The 12948-nt window shown below is 45.9% G+C and overlaps 1 protein-coding gene across 1 annotated transcript in view; it reads left to right on the forward strand.

The window, feature by feature from the left end:
* Positions 1-12948, forward strand: part of DMGDH (dimethylglycine dehydrogenase) — an 88726-nt gene that overhangs the window by 3772 nt on the left and 72006 nt on the right. The window contains exons 2-3 of the mRNA XM_063453585.1: positions 2801-2981; positions 6531-6629. Of these exons, the coding sequence (XP_063309655.1) occupies positions 2801-2981; positions 6531-6629 (280 nt within the window). The remainder of the gene's footprint in view (positions 1-2800; positions 2982-6530; positions 6630-12948) is intronic.

A 12948-nucleotide genomic window follows, 5' to 3' on the forward strand; every position in this document is an offset into this window, starting at 1 on the left:
ACATTGGGAGATCAGGGGGAGATTTATCAAAACCCAGGCTGGAGAGACATTGGGAGATTTATCAAAACCCAGGCTGGAGAGACATTGGGAGATTTATCAAAACCCAGGCTGGGGAGACATTGGGTGATCAGGGGGAGATTTATCAAAACCCAGGCTGGAGAGACATTGGGAGATCAGGGGGGGGATTTATTAATCCCAGGCTGGAGAGATATTGGGAGATTTATCAAAACCCAGGCTGGAGAGACATTGGGAGATCAGGGGGAGATTTATCAAAACCCAGGCTGGAGAGACTTTGGGTGATCAGGGGGAGATTTATCAAAACCCAGGCTGGAGAGACTTTGGGGGATCAGGGGGAGATTTATCAAAACCCAGGCTGGAGAGACATTGGGAGATCAGGGGGGGGATTTATTAATCCCAGGCTGGAGAGATATTGGGAGATTTATCAAAACCCAGGCTGGAGAGACATTGGGAGATCAGGGGGAGATTTATCAAAACCCAGGCTGGAGAGACATTGGGAGATTTATCAAAACCCAGGCTGGAGAGACATTGGGAGATTTATCAAAACCCAGGCTGGGGAGACATTGGGAGATCAGGGGGAGATTTATCAAAACCCAGGCTGGAGAGACTTTGGGTGATCAGGGGGAGATTTATCAAAACCCAGGCTGGAGAGACATTGGGAGATCAGGGGGAGATTTATTAATCCCAGGCTGGAGAGACTTTGGGTGATCAGGGGGAGATTTATCAAAACCCAGGCTGGAGAGACATTGGGAGATCAGGGGGAGATTTATCAAAACCCAGACTGGAGAGACATTGGGAGATCAGGGGGAGATTTATCAAAACCCAGGCTGGAGAGACATTGGGAGATCAGGGGGAGATTTATCAAAACCCAGGCTGGGGAGACATTGGGAGATCAGGGGGAGATTTATTAATCCCAGGCTGGAGAGACATTGGGAGATCAGGGGGGGATTTATCAAAGTGTTTCTGGTCATTGTATTGTCTCTTTATGTTACTAAATTGTTCAAATATGGTCAGTGGGCTCTTGTACACCTACACTCCACCATACTGTACAGAAACAACAGCTTCATTTAGAACGTAAAAAAAAAAAGAAGGGAAACAGATCACTTTTCTGGTGGAAAAAAGTGTCAGAAAGATCGACAGACGTTGCTAAAAAAAAATACTATCAAAAATAATAGGTAAGGAACAAAATAAATAACATGAGAAATCCACAGATTTCATAACTTACTGAAAAAAACACTTAAATCTCAATCAAGGTATCAAAACGTTCTAAAAGTGAATCTATCACCTTGGAAACAGCTTTTCCCTAGAATGATATAAAATGCCTTAAAGCGACACTGTCACCGTCTGGGGACTTTGCATAATGTGTGACATCGCTGCTGGGGGAGCAGGCAAAGGGTAGTTCTACTTCTTCCTGCTGGTCCTCTCCTGACGTCACTGTTATACTCTTGCGCATGTTCGCACGTACAGCAGAGAGCGGCGGAGTCCTCTATAGACGGAGCTTATTTCCCTGCAGCCGTGAGGATTAACACCCCTAGATGGCGGTAGCTCAGCCCAATGTCAGGAAGTGTCAAACAGAGTAAAAATACTGAGACAAAGTAGTTCCGAGATACCTTTTGACTTGGTTGGAATTTCAGTGAACAGCGAAAGTTATAAGAAAACCCAAATAATGGGGGAGTGCTGACTGCTCGTATGTTTTTAAAACTGACGTTAAAGGGTCGAGTTTCAAAATCGCCCCTAAAAAAGGCGTAATAACGCAGAGTCATGAAAATAGTATGAAAAAATGTGTGGCATTGAAACGATTGCTGCTATAAGAAACCAGGCCTCCTTATGTTTTGGTTAGGATATCATTACATTTTAGTTTTAGGGTAGGGATCGACCGGTAATCGGTCTGGCCAATATTATCGGCCAATATTCTGTATTTTCAGCAATATCGGTATTGGCCAATAACGATATCGATATTGTCGATAATGCAGACCAGGGCCGCCATTAGGGTCCTGTGGGACAGTGACGGTCCTGGGGGGCCTAGCACACTCTTACTTACCTTCCCAGCAGCTCCCTTCCGCTCCCCTGTCTAACTCTCGCGAGTCCCGCGGCCGTCAGAGCGTTGCCATGGGTTACCACGAGAGTTAGACAGGGAAGCTGAAGGGAGCTGCTGGGAAGTCAAGTAAGAGTGTGCTAGGCCCCCCAGGGAATGCCATATAACACTACACAAGCACACTGCATTCATTATATACACACACTACACAAACACTCACGGCACAAACACACACTACACAAACACACACACACTCTGCATTCATTATATATACACACACACTACACAAACACACACACACTCTGCATTCATTATATATACACACACACTACACAAACACACACACACACACACACACGTTGCATTTATTATATACACACACTACACAAACACACTGCATTCACTTTACACACTCTACACATACACACACTGCATTCACTATATATACACACACTACACAAATGCACAGACTGCATTCACTATATACACACACTACACAAACACACACACTGCATTCATTATACAGAGATGCGATACAGAGATGTGTTTTCAAAGCTCGTTATTCACTTCCTAGATTTATGGGTCCATCATGCCATTAGATATTATTTTATGAAGCCAATTTGTCTCTATTCTGAGCAGATAAAAAATGTAACAAACTGGCTTTAATAATGTTACTTTGCACTGAGGGTGAACAAACTACTATCATTCTACGTTCTTATCACCTTGTTACTTTGTTACAATTTATAGCAGTGTTGAGGAAACACAATCTTCAGTTTTGGGAAAGAGATGGAAAGACACCGCAGAAACCGTCATCATTGGCGGAGGGTGCATAGGTGTGAGCTTGGCATATCATCTCGCCAAGGCTGGCATGAAAGATGTCGTCCTTCTGGAGAAATCAGAACTAACAGCTGGATCGACGTGGCATGCCGTAAGTTCTCCGAAATCCAAATGTAAGGGTTAGAAATGGTTTGGAGAAACACAGAACACATTGAACATATCAAATTCCACATGTATATAATTGTCTTGGTCGTGCTGGTTGTTTACTTGGTTTTATTAAAATGAAAAGGAAAGCGTGTGACAAACTTCCCTAGAATATATTTAAGTTGTATAATTTTGAGGGACAGATCACGGGTTGTGGATCCCAGTTTAGTTCACTGGGGACAGATCATGGGGCTATGAATCCCAGTTTGGTTCACTAGGGGACAGATCACGGGGGTGTGGATCCCAGTTTGGTTCACTAGGGGACAGATCACGGGGGTGTGGATCCCAGCTTGGTTCACTAGGGGACAGATCATGGGGGTGTGGATCCCAGTTTGGTTCACTAAGGGGCAGATCATGGGGGGTGTGGATCACAGTTTGGTTCACTAGGGGACAGATCATGGGACTGTGCATCCCAGTTTAGTTCACTAGGGGACAGATCATGGGACTGTGCATCCCAGTTTAGTTCACTAGGGGACAGATCACGGGGGTGTGGATCCCAGGTTGGTTCACTAGGGGACAGATCATGGGACTGTGCATCCCAGTTTAGTTCACTAGGGGACTGATCATGGGGGTGTGGATCCCAGTTTGGTTCACTAAGGGGCAGATCATGGGGGGTGTGGATCACAGTTTGGTTCACTAGGGGACTGATCATGGGGGTGTGGATCCCAGTTTGGTTCACTAAGGGGCAGATCATGGGGGGTGTGGATCACAGTTTGGTTCACTAGGGGGCAGATCATGGGACTGTGCATCCCAGTTTAGTTCACTAGGGGACTGATCATGGGGGTGTGGATCCCAGTTTGGTTCACTAGGGGACAGATCACGGGGGTGTGGATCCCAGGTTGGTTCACTAGGGGACAGATCATGGGACTGTGCATCCCAGTTTAGTTCACTAGGGGACTGATCATGGGGGTGTGGATCCCAGTTTGGTTCACTAAGGGGCAGATCATGGGGGGTGTGGATCACAGTTTGGTTCACTAGGGGACTGATCATGGGGGTGTGGATCCCAGTTTGGTTCACTAAGGGGCAGATCATGGGGGGTGTGGATCACAGTTTGGTTCACTAGGGGGCAGATCATGGGACTGTGCATCCCAGTTTATTTCACTAGGGGACTGATCATGGGGGTGTGGATCCCAGTTTGGTTCACTAAGGGGCAGATCATGGGGGGTGTGGATCACAGTTTGGTTCACTAGGGGACAGATCATGGGACTGTGCATCCCAGTTTAGTTCACTAGGGGACTGATCATGGGAGTGTGGATCCCAGTTTAGTTCACTGGGGGACAGATCATGGGGGTGTGGATTCCAGTTTGGTTCACTAGGGGACAGATCATGTGGCTGTGGATCTCAGTTTAGTTCACTAGGGCAGGGATGTATTTACCACAAGGCAAACAAGGCATTTGCCTAGGGCGGCACTTTCAGGGGGGGCGCCAAAAAATGCCACCCCAAGCTCCCAGACAAATGCCTTGTTTGCCTCGTGTTCTGGGGCTGTCCACCTTACTGTGAGTGAATGAGTGAGTGTAGCTGTCAGTGTGTGTCTGTGAGTGAGTGAGTGAAAGTGTGTGTGTCTTTCAGTGAGAATGGGTGTGCCTGTTAGTGTGTGTATGTCATTTTATGTGTATCTGTGAGTGTGTGCCTGTCAGTGAGTGGGTTTGTCAGTGTTTGTTTGTCAATTAAAGTGCATGTATCAATGAGGGCATGTGTCTGTCATTCAAAAAAGTGGTCTTGACACAAATAGGGGGGGGGGGGATTTAGATTTTGGGGGTGCTTGAATTTAGTCGTGCCTAGGGCAGCACAAATCCAAAATATACCACTGCACTAGGGGACAGATCACGAGGGTGTGGATCCCAGTTTGGTTCACTAGGGGACAGATCATGTGGCTGTGGATCTCAGTTTAGTTCACTAGGGGAGAGATCACGGGAGTTGGTTCTAAATATAAAATTGAAGTGAATGGAAAATGAAGTGAATGGAAAATGAAGTGAATGGACTAACAGACACGTAATTATAACCAGCCAAGTGGACGCACAGGAACAAAGGGATTGAGGGCCCTGCTCAGTGAGCTTACATGCTAGAGGGAGTGGGGTATAGTGACACAGTAACAGAGGGATTGAGGCCCTGCTCAGTGAGCTTACATGTTAGAGGGAGTGGGGTATAGTGACACAGTAACAGAGGGATTGAGGGCCCTGCTCAGTGAGCTTATATGCTAGAGGTAGTGGGGTCTACTTAAACAGTAACAGAGGGATTGAGGGCCCTGCTCAGTGAGCTTACATGCTAGAGGGAGTGGGGTATAGTGACACAGTAACAGAGGGATTGAGGGCCTGCTCAGTGAGTTTACATGCTAGAGGGAGTGGGGTATAGTGACACAGTAACAGAGGGATTGAGGGCCCAGCTCAGTGAGCTTACGTGCTAGAGGGAGTGGTGTATAGTGACACAGTAACAGAGGGATTGAGGGCCCTGCTCAGTGAGTTTACATGTTAAAGGGAGTGGGGTATAGTGACACAGTAACATAGGGATGGAGAGCTCTGCTCAGTGAGCTTACATGCTAGAGGGAGTGGGGTATAGTGACACAGGAACAGAGGGATTGATGGCCCTGCTCAGTGAGTTTACATGCTAGAGGGAGTGGGGTATGGTGACACCGTAACAGAGGGATTGAGGGCCCTGCTCAGTGAGTTTACATGTTAGAGGGAGTGGGGTATAGTGACACAGTAACAGAGGGATTGAGGGCTCTGCTCAGTGAGCTTACATGTTAGAGGGAGTGGGGTATAGTGACACAGTAACAGAGGGATTGAGGCCCTGCTCAGTGAGCTTACATGTTAGAGGGAGTGGGGTATAGTGACACAGTAACAGAGGGATTGAGGGCCCTGCTCAGTGGGTTTACATGTTAGAGGGAGTGGGGTATAGTGACACAGTAACAGAGGGATTGAGGGCCCTGCTCAGTGAGTTTACATGTTAGAGGGAGTGGGGTATAGTGACACAGGAACGGAGGGATTGAGGGCCCTGCTCAGTGAGTTTACATGTTAGAGGGAGTGGGGTATAGTGACACAGTAACAGAGGGGTTGAGGCCCTGCTCAGTGAGCTTACATGTTAGAGGGAGTGGGGTATAGTGACACAGTAACAGAGGGATTGAGGGCCTGCTCAGTGAGCTTACATGCTAGAGGGAGTGGGGTATAGTGACACAGTAACAGAGGGATTGAGTGCCTGCTCAGTGAGTTTACATGTTAGTGGCAATGGGGTATAGTGACAAAGTAACAGAGGGATTGAGGGCCCTGCTCAGTGGGTTTACATGTTAGAGGGAGTGGGGTTTAGTGACACAGTAACAGGGGGATTGAGGGCCCTGCTCAGTGAGTTTACATGCTAGAGGGAGTGGGGTATAAAGACACAAAGGGTAAAAGTAGGGGTAACAAAGTAGGTTGCTAGAAAAGGACCTTTTAAGTCCTTTGATTTGTTTCTGTCTAAATGAAAATGTATTCAACGTATTTCGAGAAAATGATTTATATTACAGGCTGGACTGACTACATACTTTCACCCTGGGATTAACCTGAAGAAAATACATTATTATAGCATCAGACTGTATGAAGATTTAGAAGAAGAGACTGGACAGGTAAATGGATAAGAAGTTATGTTGTCTTTTGTAAGATGGATATTTCCCTATATTCTGCTTTTATTGAATGCTAAACAGATACAGTGAATCAACGAAAAAGAAGTCTTATCCTTAAATGGTACTCAGTGGCGACTGATGAAGTTTTGAGATAATGGGGAGCCAGACTCCTCCCCCAGAATTTGATGTTCCAGGAGGGATAAGCCAAATGGCAAATGATTTCGGTAAACATTGAAAAATGGTCAGAGCTCAGGCAACTGCCATTTAATGTGGATAATTGCAAGATAATGCATCTTCGGCGTAAAAACCCAAGGGCAGAGTACAGAATATGTGATAGAGTTCTAATCTCAACATCTAAGGAAAGGGATTTAGGGGTGATTATTTCTGATGACTTAAAGGTAGGCAGACAATGTAATAGAGCAGCAGGAAATGCTAGCAGAATGCTTGGTTGTATTTGGAGAGGTATTAGCAGTAGAAAGGTGCTCATGCCATTATACAGACCAATGGTGAGACCTCACTAGGGAATTGAGCAATCTAGATGGGACGAATGTTTTTTATCGGCCATCATATTTTATGTTTCTATTAATAACATCATAATAGTCCTCCAGTCCCTGTGTCAGGGAGATAATTGAATCAAAGACTGGTAACTTAATCTCAGAAAATAAACACAAAAAACAACACACCCTCAAATTATACAGGAACCCCACATGTATTATATCCCCTGATAGCCTGGATCTGAGCACCCAAGTTGTCCAAATAGCACTCAGATCCGTTCGGTGGAATGGAATCGTCATCGGGGTTAAAGTTCTGACCGGCCGGCTATGAGACGGTAGCCTAAAATAGTTCCAGGGAAAAAAAGGCAGCGGCTGGTCCACTTTCGGGGTTCCTGTGCTAACACCAACGAACACTCCCCCTGGCTCCTAGGGAGCGAATCCCCCCCCCCCCCCCTCAGTCAGTAGTGTCTTTCTCCATAAGACCTCTCTCCTAACTTGCCTGGAAACGGAGCAGGAAGTGGTACTGTTTTCCCCGGGTTTGCGAAGTAGCGTATCCGAAATGAGTTCCAAAAACTCGCCGACCAGGCAAACTGTCTGCGTTCGGGAGACAAAATGGCCGCCTTTCATTAGCGCGCATGGGTTCAGTTATACGAATGACGGCACTTGAATTAATCTTTTCCTTTGAAGGTTACGAGCCCGGGGGTGGTCTGTGTTCGGTACATATAAAAAGGAGCTGAACAAGGGTGATACAGGCAAGATAACTCCTGAATGGTGTAAAGTCCATCTTTTGTGTGTTGGAACATAAACTAGTCTATAGCATAATACATGGCCTGCCACAATAATAAAACATAATAAAACCTCCAGCAACTATTACTGACATCATAATAAACCTCCAGCAACCATTACTGACATCATAATAAACCTCCTGCAACTATTACTGACATCATAATAAACCTCCAGCAACCATTATTGACATCATAATAAACCTCCAGCAACTATTACTGACATCATAATAAACCTCCAACTATTACTGACATCATAATAAACCTCCAGCAACTATTACTGACATCATAATAAACCTCCAGCAACTATTACTGACATCATAATAAACCTCCAGCAACTATTACTGACATCATAATAAACCTCCAGCAACCATCACTGACATCATAATAAACCTCCAGCAACCATTACTGACATCATAATAAACCTCCAGCAACCATTACTGACATCATAATAAACCTCCAGCAACCATCACTGACATCATAATAAAACCTCCAGCAACCATTACTGACATCATAATAAACCTCCAGCAACTATCACTGACATCATAATAAACCTCCAGCAACCATTACTAACATCATAATAAACCTCCAGCAACCAGGGCCGGCCTTAGGCATTTGGGCGCCCTGTGCAAAAAAATTTCACAGCGCCCCCCCCTCCCCCACTCCTAACCCCTTCCCACACACCCTGTCACACACACACACACAGGCAGACAGCCACACACACAAACACACAGAGGCAAACAGCCACACACACACACACAGACAGTCAAACACACACAGACAAACAGTCAAACACACACTGTCAGACAGCCACACACACACAGTCACACACTGGCAGACAGTCACACACACACACGCAGACAGTCACACACACACACGCAGACAGTCACACAAACACACGCGTAGACAGTCACACACACACGCGTAGACAGTCACACACACGCGTAGACAGTCACACACACACGCAGACAGTCACACACACGTGTAGACAGTCACACACACACACACGCGTAGACAGTCACACACACACGCAGACAGTCACACACACACGCAGACAGTCACACACACACACGCGTAGACAGTCACACAAACACACGCGCAGACAGTCTCACACACACACACGCGCAGTCACACACACACCCGCAGACAGTCACACACACACACACAAACATAGGCAAACAGTCACACACACACAGGCAGACAGCCACACACACACAGTCAGACACACACAGACAAACAGTCAAACACACACTGTCAGACAGCCACACACACACAGTCACACACACACACACTTGCAGACAGTCACACACACACACGCAGACAGTCACACACACACACGCAGACAGTCACACACACACACGCGTAGACAGTCACACACACACACGCGTAGACAGTCACACACACACACACGCGCAGACAGTCACACACACACACACGCAGACAGTCACACACACACACGCGTAGACAGTCACACACACACGCAGACAGTCACACACACACGCAGACAGTCACACACACACACACACGCGTAGACAGTCACACAAACACACGCGCAGACAGTCTCACACACACACACGCGCAGTCACACACACACACGCAGACAGTCACACACACACACACAAACATAGGCAAACAGTCACACACACACAGGCAGACAGCCACACACACACAGTCAGACACACACACTCACTAACAGACAAACACACTCACAGACACACACTAACAGACACACACTAACAGACACAGACACACTAACATACACAGACACACACTAACATACACAGACACACACTAACATACACAGACACACACACACACTAACAGACACAGACACACACTAATATACACACACACACACACTCACCCACATTAACACATTTTTTAAAATTTATTTAGACACCCCCCCAGCCTCCTTACCTTTGGGAATGCTGGGGGGGGGGGGGTCTCTTCCTCCCTGGTGGTCCAGTGGCTGCTGGGCTGGGCGGGCAGCGCTGGCGGGCGGCTGGCGAGGGAGCACTTCCTCTGAGCTGTTTGCTCAGCTCCCTCGCGCTCCGCAGAGTGAGGCTGGGAGCCGGAATATGACGTCATATTCCGGCTCCCAGCCTCACTGTGCAGCGCGCGAGGGAGCTGAGCATACAGCTCAGAGGAAGTGCTCCCTCGCCAGCCGCCCGCCAGCGCCGCCCGGCCGCCCAGCAGCCCGCCCAGCAGCCCGGCATGTCTGTTAGCCGCAAGGCTAACAAGACATTTGCCTTGGGCATTTGGGGGCGGCTTTTTTTGCCGCCCCCTGGAAAATGCCGCCCAAGGCAAATGCCTTGTTAGCATTGCGGCTAACAGACATGCCGTGTGAGCTATGCGGCCGCAGGGCGCCCCCTGCACCATGGCGCCCTGTGCGGCCGCACAGCTCGCACACCCCTAAGGCCGGCCCTGCCAGCAACCATCACTGACATCATAATAAACCTACAGCAACCATCACTGACATCATAATAAACCTCCAGCAACTATTACTGACATCATAATAAACCTCCAGCAACCATCACTGACATCATAATAAACCTACAGCAACCATCACTGACATCATAATAAACCTCCAGCAACTATTACTGACATCATAATAAACCTCCAGCAACCATTACTGACATCATAATAAACCTCCAGCAACTATTACTGACATCATAATAAACCTCCAACTATTACTGACATCATAATAAACCTCCAGCAACTATTACTGACATCATAATAAACCTCCAGCAACCATTACTGACATCATAATAAACCTCCAGCAACTATTACTGACATCATAATAAACCTCCAGCAACCATTACTGACATCATAATAAACCTCCAGCAACTATTACTGACATCATAATAAACCTCCAGCAACTATTACTGACATCATAATAAACCTCCAACTATTAATGACATCATAATAAACCTCCAGCAACTATTACTGACATCATAATAAACCTCCAGCAACTATTACTGACATCATAATAAACCTCCAGCAACTATTACTGACATCATAATAAACCTCCAGCAACCATCACTGACATCATAATAAACCTCCAGCAACCATTACTGACATCATAATAAACCTCCAGCAACTATTACTGACATCATAATAAACCTCCAGCAACCATCACTGACATCATAATAAACCTCCAGCAACTATTACTGACATCATAATAAAACCTCCAGCAACTATTACTGACATCATAATAAACCTCCAGCAACCATCACTGACATCATAATAAACCTACAGCAACCATCACTGACATCATAATAAACCTCCAGCAACTATTACTGACATCATAATAAACCTCCAGCAACCATTACTGACATTATAATAAACCTCCAGCAACTATTACTGACATCATAATAAACCTCCAACTATTACTGACATCATAATAAACCTCCAGCAACTATTACTGACATCATAATAAACCTCCAGCAACCATTACTGACATCATAATAAACCTCCAGCAACTATTACTGACATCATAATAAACCTCCAGCAACCATTACTGACATCATAATAAACCTCCAGCAACTATTACTGACATCATAATAAACCTCCAGCAACTATTACTGACATCATAATAAACCTCCAACTATTACTGACATCATAATAAACCTCCAGCAACTATTACTGACATCATAAAAAACCTCCAGCAACTATTACTGACATCATAAAAAACCTCCAGCAACTATTACTGACATCATAATAAACCTCCAGCAACCATCACTGACATCATAATAAACCTCCAGCAACCATTACTGACATCATAATAAACCTCCAGCAACCATTACTGACATCATAATAAACCTCCAGCAACTATTACTGACATCATAATAAAAGCTCCAGCAACTATCACTGACATCATAATAAACCTCCAGCAACCATTACTGACATCATAATAAACTGTAGAATATTGCATATTCTATGTTTCTATTGATTATATATGGATTTCTGGATTGACATAAGTAACATATGGTATAAGTCACAAGTTTTCTTTGTCTGAGAAGCTTGGAATTTGGATTGCGGGTCTTGTCCTTATATGGCTAGAGTTATGCTCTGACGTCCGTATGGGCACATCTATATAGTAACTGAACAAAGGGACACAAGGTCTCTCTGTCTCTCTCTCTCTCTCTCTCTCTCTCTTTCGATGTAGCAGTGTAACGATGTAACTCTCCCTTCAGGAGTCCAGCAATTACCATCTGCTGTTGAATGTCCATTATCCTGCAACATCCTTTGTTGTTTTATTATGTATCCGTAAGAATAAACTGTAAGAAACCGTAAGTCAGATTGCGTATTAGTACTTTTCATTAATATAGATGTATATTAATGTGCGAGCCTTTGACCCAAGACTATATATACAAAAGACGTATATATCAAGCAACGGAAGAAGGTAAGAAGAATTGAGAAGATTTTACATAAACCTCCAGTAACTATTACTGACATCTTAATAAACCTGCAGGCTGGCTGTGATCTTAAACCACTTATTTTTCATTAATCTAGCAACATATCTCTGTCTTTATAAAAGAGCAATAAGGGCGGAGCCTAGCTGTGGAGCTGAGCGGACATACTCTGTAAGAGCTCCTGGACCAGATCACACAAATCGTGATATAATCAGGGGGCCAACCGAAAAATATGGACCGAAACAGTCAGAACCCTACTAATTAGGCTTCGATGCACCATGGGACACCCCACACAAGCTAATCGGACACTGGACTCTCCGGATCGAGGCTTGCGGCCTACACCACGCTGAGCTGAGGAGAGACGGCCGCTCTCCCAGCTCTCGGAGCTGCTGAGAGTTTGCTACACACTGTTGTCCTCCCCCCCCCCCCGGACCGGTGGGGGTTATCCCGGTCCACCACGGTGGAATCTTCACTTAAGCTCCAGACCCAGGGGAACACAAGCAGCAGGCAAAGGGCCACAGCACCTAAGATGGCGGCTGCCCGCGCGGAAATTGCGCAAGGGAGCTGCAAAGAACCACAACTGCTATGCGACAGCCTGCCGGCCCGAATTGATCACCTGTTCGCAGAATTT

This window comes from Pelobates fuscus, chromosome 5 (assembly GCF_036172605.1).
Source record: "Pelobates fuscus isolate aPelFus1 chromosome 5, aPelFus1.pri, whole genome shotgun sequence".
Lineage (NCBI taxonomy): Eukaryota > Metazoa > Chordata > Amphibia > Anura > Pelobatidae > Pelobates > Pelobates fuscus.